The sequence below is a fragment of the Carcharhinus amblyrhynchos genome, chromosome 11 (assembly GCF_965287045.1).
Source record: "Carcharhinus amblyrhynchos chromosome 11, sCarAmb.v2.hapA, whole genome shotgun sequence".
Taxonomy (NCBI): Eukaryota; Metazoa; Chordata; class Chondrichthyes; order Carcharhiniformes; family Carcharhinidae; genus Carcharhinus; species Carcharhinus amblyrhynchos.
Window position 1 is genome coordinate 33,706,498 of NC_137334.1, and position 15,891 is coordinate 33,722,388.

The window sequence follows — 15,891 nt, forward strand, 5'->3', positions numbered from 1 at the left end:
TAATGTCTTCATTCTCCAATAGCAGGACTTCTGGTCCTAGACTGTCCCACAAGGGGAAACAACTTCTCAGCATCTACCTTGTCAAGCCCTCTGAGAATCCTGTATGTCTCAATATGACTGCCTCTCATTCTTCTAAACTCCAATGAGTACAGGTCCAACTTATTCAACCTCCCATCATAAGAAAATCCCTCCATGTCCGGGCTCAACACAATGAACCTTCGCTGGACTGCCTCCAATGTCAGTATATCTTTCATTAGATAAGGGGGCCAAAACTCTTCACAGTATTCCAGCTGTTATCTAATTAGTATTTTGTGTAGTTTTAGCAAGACGTCCCTAATTGACCTTTCCCAAAAGGCACATAGCCTCTCCAAAATGTTCCTAGACTTTCCAAAGGATCTCTCTAAAATGATACCCTACTTCTCCAAAATGATTCCCCCACTTCCCAAATAATCCCAGCAGCTTGTGGCCTTCTCCTGCAAAATCTAATGTCCACAAGTGTAAAGCCCACAAACTAGCTTCCTTTCTGAACATCAGATGTGCAAACTACAACCCACACCTATTCCTCCCCCCCCGATCCGACACCCCCCACACGCCCATCTTTACGAATGTCAATTCTGAGTCCTGATTGATGGAGCTTGTTGCTGACTGAGCGAATGTGTTGTGGCCAATGGTGCAGTTGGTAGGAAGTGGCATTAGACAATGTATTCACTAACCTTGACCACTCATCTGAGGTCTTTTGATTTCTTATGGCATTACATCCAGATCCTTAGGGCTTGATACCTGACACTTAACTGCGTGGCTATTTACTTCCACTGCCATCTCAATCTGTGTCTAGAGGACCTCCTGACCCCTGTAGATATAGGACATCTCTCCTCATTTTCATTTCTCCTGCAAAAGCTCCATACAATATCTGAAAACTATGGAGTCTCTCTCTGCTATGTGGTGGAATTTTCCTGTCTTTCCCTAAGTCAGGATTTGTTATAGAATGACTTCCAATACCTGCTGTATCCACGGCACAACTCCTTGTTGAAAGACACTGAATGGCTTTAACTGGTGCAGGTAAACCTTAACTCATGCTAGCCCCCTCATGATTTTGGACCAAATCCTGAAGTGCAGTCATTCAGCAGCACAGCTATCACACACTGCACTCTGCGATAATGTGAACCAGCAAGTACCAGAAAGTGGGCAGCACAGTGGCACAGTGGTTAGCACTGCTGCCTCACAGCACAAGGGTCCTGGATTCAGTTCCGGACTTAGGTGACTGTCTGCGTGGAATTTGTACATTCTCCCCATGTTTGTGTGGGTTTCTTCGGGTGCTCCGGTTTCCTCCCACAATCCAAAGATGTGCGAGTTAGAATGAATGGCCATGATAAATTGCCCTTTAGTGTCAGGGGATTAGTAGGGTAAATATATGGGGTTATGGGGACAGAACCCAGGTGGGATTGCTGTTGGTGCAGGCTTTAATGGGTCAAATGGCCTCCTTCTGCACTGTAGGAATTCTATGATTCTATTATTCTAAGTTGACACCCTGCCTGAAAAGCATTGAATTGATGTGGGTTAATCATGCATTCCCACCCCATGCCTGTTTTGGTGGGGATGGGGAATGACTGGACTCATCCCCCTGCATCTCTCTGGAAAATGTAATTTAATATCTCTGATATAAAAAGGGAGTTCTAAAGTATGTTTCAGAATACCAAGATGATGATGAGCCAGAGGACAAAATACATAGAAACAAGAATTGCTAGGGACAAGATCCCTTCGTCTGCTCTTAATGAGCGATTAAAAAAGCACTGGATAGTGTCCAATAATTAATTAATGAGAGGAATACAATGCAACAGCACAGAAAATCAGATGTATGAGCATGGATGAGCCTATAAGGCATAGCCAAGCCTTATTTTAATTAGAAACTCTTTTGAGAATTTGCAAATTAATTCCTGCTCGATAATTTTATCGAGTAACAAACCTCATTAACTCCTGGCAATAATATATTCACTGAAATCAGAGAGGTAGGAATGGTTGTGATAAATATATTTATATTAAAGAAATTCTTCATTATTACTTTTGGACTAAAAATAGTAATGCACATGACTGTTATTGGCAAACTTGTCACACGTTTATGGGTTTCAGCTGCATTTGGTTACAACATTTCTGTGAATATTTTAATCGTAAATGTTAACCAGTAAACTGATGTAATAAGTTTTCTTTAAAATTCTAGGGCCTTACAGGAAACCCAGGAATCACGGGTGCAGAAGGCAAACCTGGAGCTACGGTATGTATTCAGATTGGGCAATGATTTAAAAAGGAATGATGGATCATAGTGTCATCAGATTTATTTTTGTTTTGCTTCACTTGAATTGACACTGACTGTTATTTTGACATGTAATAATTCCTGAGGGAAAACTTCTTCCCAGTGTCTTGGCCAACATTCTTCCTTCAACCAAAAGAACAAACATTCTCTGTTTGTGGGATCTCTGTTTGTGGCACAACTCGGTTGCGACATTTGTACACATAGTAACAGTGAGCAGTCCAAGAAAAAGTAATTAATTAGGTGCCAAGCACTTGAGATGTCTTGGGGAGCAAGTCTCAACTCACCAAGTGCTGAATAAGACATTGTGTGAAGTCAAGTTTGTTTCTCTTTCTGTATTGTGATGTTGGCCTCTTGGGATTACGAAATAGCGAGCTAAATTTTGGACTTTGCATGTTCTCCCTGAGTCTGCATGGGTTTCCTCCAGATGCTCCAGTTTCTTCCCATTGTCCAAAGATGTGTAGGTTAGGTGGCTTGGTCATGCTAGATTGCTCCTTAGTGTCCAAAGATGTGTAGGTTAGAGGGATTAGCTATGCTAAATTGTACCTTATTGTCCAAAGATGTGTAAATTAGAGGGATTAACCATGGTAAATGTGTGGGGGTGGGTCACGGGTTGGCCAGGGTAAGATGATCTGTCAGAGAGTCGGTGCAGACTCGATGGGCCTAATGACCTCCTTCTGCACTAGCGGGAGTCTATGAAATTGCCAAAAATTACATTGCAACATTATTGGGTAAATGATAGAACAAAAACTGCAAAATGCCCAATTCCTACTGTTGTTTCACTGATGACATTCTTGGGTTCAGATTTACTCATGCTTACTGTCTTGTCAGCACATTCCCAAAGAGTAGTAAGTACGGAAAGAAGATTAGAGTGATGTGAAAATTGTAGAATATTAATGATTCTTATTTTAATGAATGCAGAGTCCTTTGATGAATTAGATTCTGAATGCAGTCTCATGCAAAGTCCGACCACTAGATTGTTCTTTCTTGTGAAAACGTTACCCAGTATGATAGGTGCTCTTTGATGCAGTTAAGATTGTTTATCGGAAGGAAACAGAAAATATAAACCCTCTCCTATACACTTCCTGCTGTGACAAACAGGCATTTAGTTTGTTTTTCATTGGTAAAACTAGAACATGAGGGATAATATCTAATAAAACCAAAACAATTCTTCTACTGTGGGATGAAAGCAAAATACTGCGGATGTTGGAAATCTGAAATAAAAATAGAAAATGCTGAATAAACTCAGCAGGTGTGGCAGCATCTGTGGAGAGAGAAACAGAGTTAACGCTGGCATTTTACCAGCCTGCCCACCACGGGAATCAGAGTGGGTGAGGGCTGGATTATATGAAGGCCCATTGACCTTGGATGGGATTTTATGGTTTCGGGATGAGCAAGGCCATAAAATCCCACCCAACGTTTCAGATCTAAATGATTATTTTACAGAACTGAGGTAGAAATGCACAGAACTATACTGTAGGAATTCTACTATAGGAATTATTTATGATTTTCACCTCCCCTACATTGGGGTTAGACTGGGATTCATGGACTTGAATCCACATTTTGAAAAAAAGCCCATGGGCACACTATCTCCAAGGGTTACATGAGAAGTTTAATTGCCTAGTTGACCAGCCCTTCCAAGTTTGTTAAATCTTTAGATGCTTTCTTTCCATTAGACTAGAACCTGTCAGCTCTAGCTCACTGCAAGTTCTAAAGCTATTGTTGCATTCTTTGTGTTCTCATTTTCTTTGTGATTTTCCCATGAACATTTTAATGATCAGTTCTTTCAGACAGATCGATGCCTTTGGTTATTTTTCTTTCTTGCATAGGATGTGAGCATCATGGCAGATTTCCTTCCCTGAAGGGCATTAACAATCCCGAATGGATTTTTACAACAATTGATAATGGTTTTGATCTCACCTTTACTGAGAACAGCTTTCAATTCCAGGTTTTGTAAATTGATTCTAAATTCCATCTGCTTCCTTGTGTCTCCAGACAATTGGATTATTAGCCAATGACACGGCCACTACGTCACCATCTCCATCATGTTCATGATTACTTCAAAGTTCAGTGGTTACTTCATCATGTGTGCCACTTGTTGAGATTTACTGGCATTGTATCTCAAGACTGTAATTTTCTTCTACTAATCCCACAATAGCCATAAATCGCTAATTGCCTCATTTGCCAGATAGGGCTGGATTTTCATTACCAACATGAATTGCTCAAGTCAGGAATTGTTAGAACCACCTCGATATAATGAGCCCCATCTCAGGCAATCTTTGCACTGGGGGAACAGGGGCAGGAACAAGCCCAGAAGCAGATGACTGGTGGCTACAGTAGACATTGAATGTGGAGGCAGGTGGGTTAGAAGGCCCTCCTCAGTTCTCTGGGATTTTGCCCCTGTTGTTTAAAAACTGTAAGGCTGAGTCACCCTCACTCCCTCATGTCCATGCCAACTTGTACCCTCCTCCCCCTTTGTCCCATGCCCAACTAAACCTCTGGTCACATCCATGCTGACTTAGACCCCAATGCCACCTCTATAGCCACTCACTCAGTATCCACTAAAGGCAGACATCAGCAGCCTTGTGGAAGCAAATTCTTACAATCTAATTCTTCTGACTTTAATTCATGAAACCCATTCAAAGATTTTAAATCCTCTCAAGCCATCAATCTGTTAAAAAATGACAAACAAACATCAATTCAGTAACCAAGTCAGGCAGCTAATCCTTTAATGCCCTTTTTAAATTGTCAATAACAATGTGAACTCAGCTCCATCCCCTCCCCCACTGAAATGTGCTTTTTGAGCTTTTGAAACACAGCCAAGGATTCACAACAGTCTTGGCTACAATAACCACCATCCTTAAAACCTATCAACAATTAACATTTTTGAAACTGTAGGAATTGACTGTGATATTTTTTCCTAATCTATACCAGATGGCCTATCAATCAAGGCAGTTTTTAAAAATACTCTAACTAGAAGCTGCAGCCTGTTTTTTCCCATGTTTAAAGGGCTGGGAATTTCACTGACTTCAGATCATGACACTTAAACAAGCCTTTTTCACTCTTCAAGATTATGTGTGTCTACTCTGTAAATTTAGGACTTCTACCATGTAGGTTAAACCCTTGGAACAAAAGAAAAATATATATTTCAATCCTGCACCAATTTCAAATGTCCTTGCTGAGTTCTCAAATTATTTCTGCCTATTTAATTTGTTAAGTCTACAAGAAGATTACAATCTCCCACAATAATTGCATTATGTTTGTGACAAGCTCCTCCTGTTTCTTGATTCATATTCTGTCCAATAGTATTGTGGTTGTTAAAGGGGATATAAACTACTCTCAACTGACATTTTCTGATTCTTGTTGTTTCTAATTTCCGCCCATAATGATTTTATTTCCTGTTTTTCTGAGTTGAGATCCTTCCTCACGACTATCCTTATTTGTTAATAGTAAGGCTGCCCCACTCCCAAGCCACTATCTCGCATAACTTTTTCCACTGTCCTCTTGAAAAAAGTACCCCGGAATATTTGATTCCCAAATTTGCAACCATCTCTGTACTATGATTATTAGATCAACCCTTTTCCTTTCTATTTTTGCAATTAAATTGTCTCTTTTATTAAATGTTTCATGCATTCGACTGAAGTGCTTTTAATTTTACCTTTCCAGATATCATCATATTCACTAATGCACTACAATCTTCAAAGATTTGTCATACTCTACTTATATTTACCAACATGCTACATTTCTCTGTGACAACTTTTCTCTCTACGTTTATATAATCCCCTCACATAAACCCATTAAACCCACCCCTGCCCTTTCTTACATTAAAGTCATATCTACATGAAACCATATACACTACACCATTTGTACTGTACGTCTTATCATCCTTGGTTGCGGTTGTGCACACTAACAAACTGTCAAATATAATTCTCATATTTCTGTATTAAAGATTTGCTAGGTTATTAATAAGTTTTCTGGAAATGTTCTGATTTATTAAAATTAATGAAATGAATGCTGCGTAAGTTAGGATTTACTTACACTAGAATTACTGTTAGTTTCAAGGCATTCTTTCACGACTGAACTAAACTGAACCATGGGTTGGCCGGAAAAAGACTAGGTGGGAAACCTGGACCAGTGCATTTGCCACTGCTTGCGAACCAGACACTGCTGTCCACGTCTTCTGGGATCTACTGAGAAATGGGCGGTGGCCAATGTAATAAGTCTTTGGAGGCAGAAGACCTTTCACAAAAATCCCTTTATTTACAATTCCAACAGCAGTACAGAGTGCTATCAGTCAGCAGTCTACCTTTGGGAGTGTCAGGGATGCTTGCAGTTAAATACAAGCAAAAGATTCCCTGATTAGCCCATCAATTGGCTCCTTAATCAAGGAGTTCATATTGCAATAGGCCAATCTCAGTGATCTGACTGAAATCATTACACCCCATCTCCCCAAGAACTTGGAGGAAGAAAGGACATGCTCCCTTTTTACAGCACTGGCTGTCTTATTCTGGTAAATATTCGAAGGTCCTGACTTTTAGTCTGAGAGTGGGTGGGTGGGATAATTCGGTGAGTTGGGTAGCCCGGTCAGGGTGAGAGTTGATCTAGTCGCAGGAAGACAGGGATAATCAGGTGGCTGGAAGGTAGTTGAGGGGTAGGTGAGTTGGGGGCTGATTAGTTGTTCATGAGGGTAGTCGGATGGTGGTTGATTTGGGGAGAATGTTGTGGAATAATTAAATCTCTCTTGGGAAAGTAACAAAGTAAGTTGTGCAGATGTATTCTCATTCATTCAGCAGGAGCAGGAAATTGCCTATCGGAAATTTGAACTTTCCGTGCAATTTCCATGTATGTCTATACCTTAGGACTTCTTTAGCGTCGTACTGTGTATCTTCCGTCATGTGTGTGCCTGCAATGATCTGGAAGATTTGGGGCAGATAGAGACAAACAAAATAATTAAAATAGCGCATCTTACACAAAGACCCAAGTAATTTGTCATTTCTTTTGTCATTTTCTTTTACTTCCTTTAATGAACTTTCTTAGTGACTATGAAAATACTGAAGGAAACAGCTAGGCTTCACAATTAAGCAAAATCTTTAACACCAATGCACAGAGGAAGATGGAACTTTTCACATCCTGAGAGCTCCTGAACTTTCACACAAGATTTTTTTAAAAATAGACATAGGTTGAAAATAAAGTAATTCTTCAACTTGTCGTAATGAAAGGGGACAGACTGTTTTCCTCTCCTCCATTATAGATTAGTGAACAACTTCTGAATGCTTCTCCCTTGCCAGTCAGTCAGCCATGTGATCACTGTGCTTAGAATTAGGTCACACATTCTTAATTTAAGCTGCATAAAGCAGTATGAATTTTCAGCTATACTCCAATTACCAAAACCAGTGACTTTGAAAAGCTCAAATTGATATAACATTTTTCACAGTTGCACAAATAAATTTTAGTCAAAATAAATCCACGCCAGTATATTTAACTTAAATTTGCCATTCAAGTGTTTATTGTAGTTCTGGTTGAACAATCTTAAATTGAAATTAATACATTCAATCAACCATATTCACACCTTCATGCAACTTAGAAATAGATTCCAGTAATGAATTACAAATTCAAAGTTCCACATTTTATGTGATATTCCCAAATCACGAGACTAATTAATGTAAGCACAGTTTACAATCAGCTTGAAAATGAAAAAGAACATGACTGATGCGTTGCGCAAGTAATGCATAAAGTTATAGAATAAAAGTGCCAGAGCAACCAACTAACAAGCTCCAACCTACATCTGTGGGAAAAAGCATTCATTAAAAATGTTTCCAATATCAAATACAAACCCACCGAGAGTTAAATGGCGTTGGATCTGTTAACAGTATTGTGGGTGGTCCTGACACAAAAGAGAAATATAACACAGACAATTTCTTTTCAGACAGACTTTCATTTGCAAGTCAAAGAAACTTGACATGTTCGCATGCACCCTCAAGAACTTATAACAGACTGCATTTCCTTTCTTGAAATAAAAGCAGAACATGTTGAAAACACTTGTATTTCTTTCTCACTGCAACTTCATCTTTTGCTGTGGCTTTTTTTAACTGGTTTATCTTTTTCCGAACCTTTGTTACACGTCAACTGTCCTATACAGGCTTTTCTCTTATGGAACTCATATAAAACTTTGGTATGCTGAGGAAGATGTTAACTCTTGTTGATATTATTTCCAGGTTCTTCTGCACAATCTCTTTTCTTTCTGTGATGCACAGTCTCAAGTCCCCTTTCTACGTAATTCCATCATTATTTGCCCTCACATTCAGCTTTTCCAGGTCCTCCACAGTAACTGGCACGCACAGCCCTAATCTACTATTATATTGCTTGGGTTGATAGGTGGCAAGTGACATTCATACCACACAATATAATGGCCATCTCCAACAAAACAGAATCTATCTACCTCCTTCTAATACGCTAGGCATTCCCATCATTGGAACCCCACAATTAATATCCCAGGCATTAGTGACCCAAATTATCCACAACAAATCGGACAATATTGTTAACAAATTGTCATAGAAAGTCATAGAGGTTTATAGCATGGAAGCAGGCCCTTTGGCCCAACTTGTCCATACCACCCTTTTTTTAAATCCCTAAGCTAATCCCAATTGCCCGCATTTGGCCCATATATAGACCCATTTATATACATAAACTCTAAAGATCTTATCTGACATGCTGTTGTTTATCATGATACTGATTCCAGTTGTGCAGAGTACATGCCATTTATGAGATAGCATCACAATCATTGCACTTCTTATTTATTTCATTGTTCCTATTACCAGGGTCCTCCAGGTGAGGAAGGACGTCCAGGCTCACTGGGACCAATAGGGTTAAGAGGCCCACCTGGTTCCATGGGTTTAGTGGGACCAAGAGGTAACAGTGTAAGTAAAAATTTTATCATTTTATGCGGGTTATGTTGGCATGAAACATCACAAAGTTACTCGATTGAATTTCAGTCAAGAGTCATTAGCAAGATAAATGTGAGGGGCTAAGGGAATGGGACCTGGGTAGGATGTGGTCGGTACAGACTCAATGGGCCAAATGGTCTCATCTGTACTATAGGGATTCTATGATTAACTTTAATGAGTGAAAATCCAAAAGCCTTGTGATGGCCTATTTTGCACTGTGCCAATGGGGAGCTTGTTGTGTGTGTCAGGACCTGTCGCTTCCCACTTCCAATCAATGAATATCAGCTAGCTCATGAAGAAAAAGCACAATTATGATCAATCCTATTAAATAACTTGGCAATTATGTAAACATTAAGTGGAAACCTGTAATGCAGTTCTAGATTTGAATCTTTAACATGGGGTTATAACAATTGCAGAAAACAAAGCCCAGGAACAAAAGTTGATCCACTTGTGTACCTGTGCAGTAATGGTGGCATTCTGCTACTACAGTTGTACTTCGTCTATTTTGTGAGTTCTATTAATATCCTTGTACTTTTACTATAGGGTGATCCTGGTAAGACAGGTGAGAAAGGTCCTTCTGGTGCCCCAGGTCAGCGGGTAAGTAATATATTCTTAATGATTTACAGAATATGCTCACAAAATGCTACCATAATGGTGTTAAAATAATGGCCATTCATTTTTGAATTCTGTTTCTTTTTCCATTCTCATATTAGGGTACGCCTGGCAAAGATGGGGAAGCTGGACCTCAAGGTCATATTGGGCCAACAGTAAGTATACATCTTTGCAAGGGATTGTGCATCCACGTACCTTTAATGCAAATACTGGGTAGATATCAAATTTGCTTCTAAACAGAAATCAGTTCATCACTTTTCACAAAATCAAAGCTGTAGTTCTCTTGCCAATATAGTAGGACAATAAAAAATTGAAAATAATATATCATTCTCTTTGTTTTAAACTAATGAATGCAATGACTTTCTTATAAATGCTGCTTTACGAATAGATGCTGTAGTTTTCTTCAGAATGATATATGCTATTAGAACATGATGTTTATCATTGTCCTCTTAGGGCCTTACAAAATAACTAATAGGATATGAATTTTTCAGATGAGGTGTTTATTTTTAATAAATATGTAAACAATCTTGCTGTTCAAACATTCGATGAAACCAAATAGGACCTATTTTACCAAAAGTATACATTTTTCTTAATGCCACAAACTCTTAATATTTGTAAGAATGACATGCAATCCAATTTCAGGAATACTGGGGATGATTCTCCTAGCCCACTGCACTGCTTGAGAAGCATAGCTGGTCAAGAGACATCAGTGCTTGTTCATGGGATTCCCGCTGGGCATCATGGCCTCCGCGCTTCTCCCAGGCAAAGATTTCTGATGTAATCAGCTCTGCATTGAAAATCAGCGTGGAGCTGATTATCATGTGGAATTGTCGTGGCAATTGACATTTCCAAATCATTAGTGGGCTCAGGATGGAATTCTCTGAGCCCTCCAATGCCTCCCCACCTCCTGCCAGGAGTGGTTTCCTCCAGCGGGCTTTACAACTGCTCCGTACTAATGAAGAATAGGCAGCCTGACCCTGCAGGGAGGAAAAGAGACTATTGAGGCTCCCCTGGGAGGTCGGGGATAAGGGATGTGCTCCTTGGACCGTGTCCGCCTGGCACCCTTGCATTGTCCTAGGGGCACTTTGGCACTATCCGCCAGACACTGGCAATGCTAAGGGGGCAGGGCCAGAGGGGGCAGGGCAGGGCTATTGGGGGATGCAATCGATGGGGACGACAACCCACTGCCAGTCTTCACTGGGACCAGAGGGACAGAGAGGGAGTGAGGGCGATCGGGACTGGCCATCTGGCTGTGGGGGAGGTGGTCAGGGCTGCTGGGGGAGTACGGTTGGGACTGTCAGGGTTGAGATCGGGTCTGGCTGGATGAGGGGGTCAGACATCAGAGCTGGTCATCAGGATCGGGTGTTTTGGCGGGGGGGGGCGGGGGGGGTGGGGGGGGGTGGGGGGGGGGGGTGGGGGGGGTGGTGGGGTGGTGATGTCGCAACTGTCCAAGAAGAGGCTAGCCCTTGGAGGTTCGGGAGGCCAGTGATCAGGGGGCGGGGCAGTCAGAAGGCCAGCGATGGGGGTTTGTGGGTTTGGCCAGCGATTGGCCTGGCCAGCAATCTGGAGGCTGGCAATGTGGGTGGGGGAACGCACTGAGCATGCGCCGATCTCAGCACTGAAATGTGCTGGCATATTGAAGTGGCCTGTTCAGCACTCTGCTACATGCCTCTCAGATGCGAATAGGCCCCGCACCCTATTTTTCAGAGGAGATCCTCCGAGAGTACTCTGTGATACACGGAGTGTCAGAGATTCATTCTGGAAATCACACTGAAGAAAACCAGTCGTATTTTCTCTCATTTTCCTGCACGTTGGGGACTTTGAATATTTTTGGGAGAATCCCGGCCATTATGTTTCCAAACAGCTTTTCCACATACCCTTTCAAAGGAAGCATGTGACCCATTTTAAATAGTGCACAAAATCAATCATCCTTCTGATGTGTTTTTGGTGTTACTTTTCTCAGGGTCAAGCTGGAGATAGAGGAGAACAAGGCCCTCCTGGTCCACCAGGATTCCAGGTATGTAGAAGGAATCCACTCTGTTGGCAGTTCATTGTATAATTGTGGGGTCCTCCACTAAATGCTTAAAATGTGTAAAACAGTATTTAAAACAGAATAGTTCTACAAATTGATCAGGCCTAGATTTGCATTCTATAAATCTTGTCAGCTGTGGTTCAGTTGGTCACACTGTCACCATTGACAGAAAGTTGTGGGAATAAGTTCTATCCTTGGAGCTTTGTACAACAAGCTAGATGGACACTCCCGTGCAGTACTGAGGGAGTGTCACATGGTCAGTGACTTTATTAGATGAGACATTAAACTAAGGTCTCTCAGATGGATGTTAAAGATCCCATGGCGCTATTCAAAGTAGAGCAAGAGTGTTTTTCCCAGTGGCCCTCACTCCAGATCACTACAATAGATGATCTGGTCATTGCTGTTAGTGAGATCTTGCTGTGCACAAATTGGCTGCCATGTTTCATATATTACAAAAGTCACTGGTCTTCAAATAAGAGCTTTAGAATGTTCATTGGTCATGCAAATCTTTCCTTTCCTCTTGTTCAGAAAATATCAACCAACTCATCGCAAATGTTTAACCTTTCAGCGTAAGAATCTTTTACAAACAAGTATTTGCTTAACAGAGTCTGTAAAAATGTTGGTTATTAAATATATTTGATGAAATCCATTGGCAGTGATAACCAAGTTGCACTAACTGTGATTTTAACTTACACAGGGTTTGCCTGGACCTCCGGGTCCTCCTGGTGAATCTGGCAAGCCTGGCAATGAGGTAAGATAAGATCTGATTCAAAATGATCAAAGAAAATCATCCTCTACATGATCTGCAGTGCTACCTGGTACACTCCCATGGGCGTACCCTCTTGAGAGGTGTGCCCACACAGGCATACCTGTGTGCACCAGAAGGAGCTGTGTGCATGCAATCCTGGTGTCATATAGTCCTATTGGCTAGTGACATTCCACATCCTCGATCCATTGAATAGGTTTGTGTATCACTTCACAGTGAACAAGTTCTGTCATTGAAAATGCACCCTGCGCAAATGCTACTTAAAGGGCCAGGCACCCAGCATGGATTTACAAAAGGGTATCTATTAGAATTCTTTGAGGATGTAACTAGTAGAGTTGACCAAGGAGAATCAGTGGATGCAGTTTATTTAGACTTTCATAAGGCTTTTGACAAGTATCAGACTATTATGTCAGATGAAAGCACAAGGAAATGCAAGTAATGTCTTGAGATGGATAGAAAGCTGGTTAACAGATAGGAAGCAAAGAGTTGGTATAAATGGGTCATTTTCTAATTGGCAATCAGTGACTAATGGAGTTTCGCGGGGATCTGTGCTAGGACCCCAACTGTTCAGATTACATATATCAGAGGGAACTAAATATATTATCTCCAAATTTGCAGCTGATAAAAAATTGGGTGGGAGGGTGAGCCATGAGAAGAATGCAGAGATGAGGTGGACAGGCTGAGTATGTGGGCATATGAATAGCAGATGCAGTATAATGTTGGCAAGTGTGAGGTGGTCCACTTTGGTAGGAATAATGGTAGGAAGGACTATTACTTACGTGGCGAAAAACTGCAGCAGGCGATGGTGCAGAGGGACCTCGGGGTCCTTGTGCATGAGTCGCAAAAACCCAGCCTGCAGGTGCAGCAGGTGGTCAGGAAGGCGAATGGGATGCTGGCCTTCATAGCGAGGGGGATTGAATATAAAAGTAGGGAGGTCTTGCTGCAGCTGTATAGGGCATTGGTGAGGCCACAGCTGGAGTACTGTGTGCAGTTTTGGTCGCTGCACTTACACAAGGATATTTTGGCCTTGGAGGGAGTGCAGAGGAGGTTTATTATGCTGATGCCGGAGTTGAGGGGGTTGAGCTATGAGGAGAGGCTGAATAAACTAGGCTTGTACTCGTTAGAGTTTAGAAGAATGAGGGGAGATCTCATTGAGACGTATAAGATGATGAATGGGATGGATAGGATAGAGGTGGAGAGACTCTTCCCGCTCAGAAAGGACAGTAGGACTAGGGGGCACAGCCTCAAGATAAAGGGGGGGCAGTTTAGAACGGAGTTGAGGAGGAACTTCTTCACTCAAAGGGTGGTGAATCTCTGGAATTCTCTGCCCGTTGAAGTGGTGGAGGCTGCCTCGCTAAGTATTTTTAAGACGCGGGTTGATGGGTTTTTGATAAGCGAGGGGATTAAGGGTTATGGGGAGAGGGCGGGAATGTGGAACTGAGCCACGACAGATCAGCCATGATCTTATTGAATGGCGGGGCAGGCTCGAGGGGCTAGATGGCCTACTCCTGCTCCTATTTCTTATGTTCTTATGTTAATGTGGATAAATGTGAAGTTATCCACTTTGGTAGCAATAATAGGAAGACAGATTATTACTTTAATGGGTGTAAATTTTGAGAGGTGGATACTCAACGAGATCTTGGTGTCCTTGTGCATCAATCACTGAAAGTAAGCACGCAGTTACAGCAATAAAGAAGGCAAATGATTTGTTGGCCTTCATAGCGAGAGGATTTGAGTATAGGGATAGGCATTTTGCTGAAATTGCATAGGGTTAGGTCACACCTGGAGTATTGTGTGCAGTTTTGGTGTCCTTGTCTGAGGAAAATGTTCTTGCTATAGAGGCAGTACAGAAAAAGTTTATCAGGCTGATCCCTGGAATGGCAGCTCTGTCATATGAGGAGATACTAAGTCGGTTAGGATTATATTCACTGGAGTTTAGAAGTGTGAGAGGGAATCTCATAAAAACTTATAAAATTCTAACAGGATTAAACAGGGTAGATTCAGAAAGAATGTTTCCAATGGCGGAGTCCAGAATTAGGGGTCACAGTTTGAGGATAAGGGGTAAACCTTTTAGAACTGAGGTGAGGAGAAATATCTTCTCCCAGAGGGTGGTGAATGAGTGGAATTCACCACCACAGAAAGCAGCTGAGGCCACAGTGTTGTCTGATTTCAAGAAATTAGATATAGCTCTTGGGGCTAAAGAGATCAAGGGATATAGAGAGAAGGGGGATCAGGGATATTGAATTCAATGATCAACCACGATTAAAATAAATGGCGGAGCAGACAGCTCGAAGGGCCAGGTGGCCTACTCCTGCTTCAAGTTTCTATGTTTCTATAGTTAATGAACTACATTAGATAAGAAACCATGAAAGTGCTCATTTCAAAAGTGCTGTGATGCACAGGGGCTAAATTAGATTCCGATGCAACTTTGAGCAATACTAGAAACCAACAAACTAACATTTCCACTTGAGACCCCGAGTATAATTCTGACCTATGCGACCCTGTGGAATATGGGAAGATCCAGTTGAACAGTACTTTATACTCAGTGTCAATGTTCAAGTACGGTTGCTTCATAGCAGCTCACTTTGGAAGCATTGTATTCTATTCCCCACAATGAGGTATGAAATTTATGAATGGCGCTGATAGAAACTTCTTTACTGGTCGAAGCCAATTAGAGATCACACTGTCATTGAATGGGGTTAGGTCTGAGCAAGAAATGCCTTTTTCTTCAATTTCAAGGATGTATATTCACAGACAGCATGGTAGCACAGTGGTTAGCACTGCTGCCTCACAGTGCCAGGGACTAGGGATAAGAACATAAGAAATAGGAGCAGGAGTAGGCCATCTAGCCCTTCGAGCCTGCCCCGCCAGTCAATAAGATCATGGCTGATCTGTCGTGGCTCAGTTCCACATTCCCGCCCTCTGCCCATAACCCTTAATCCCCTTGCCTATCAAAAACCTATCAACCCGCGTCTTAAAAATATTTAGCGAGGCAGCCTCCACCACTTCAACAGGCAGAGAATTCCAGAGATTCACCACCCTTTGAGTGAAGAAGTTCCTCCTCAACTCCGTTCTAAACCGCCCCCCTGCTTTATCTTGAGGCTGTGCCCTCTAGTCCTACTGTCCTTTCTGAGCAGGAAGAGCCTCTCCACCTCTATCCTATCCATCCCATTCATCATCTTATATGTCTCAATGAGATCTCCCCTCATTCTTCTAAACTCTAACGAGTACA

The 15,891-nt window shown here is 41.7% G+C and overlaps 1 protein-coding gene across 1 annotated transcript in view; it reads left to right on the top strand.

The window, feature by feature from the left end:
* The window catches only part of col5a2b (collagen, type V, alpha 2b), a 272,414-nt gene that overhangs the window by 198,039 nt on the left and 58,484 nt on the right, over nt 1-15,891 (top strand). Inside the window, exons 26-31 of the mRNA XM_080198839.1 lie at nt 2,216-2,269; nt 9,124-9,222; nt 9,793-9,846; nt 9,963-10,016; nt 11,825-11,878; nt 12,591-12,644. Of these exons, the coding sequence (XP_080054965.1) occupies nt 2,216-2,269; nt 9,124-9,222; nt 9,793-9,846; nt 9,963-10,016; nt 11,825-11,878; nt 12,591-12,644 (369 nt within the window). The remainder of the gene's footprint in view (nt 1-2,215; nt 2,270-9,123; nt 9,223-9,792; nt 9,847-9,962; nt 10,017-11,824; nt 11,879-12,590; nt 12,645-15,891) is intronic.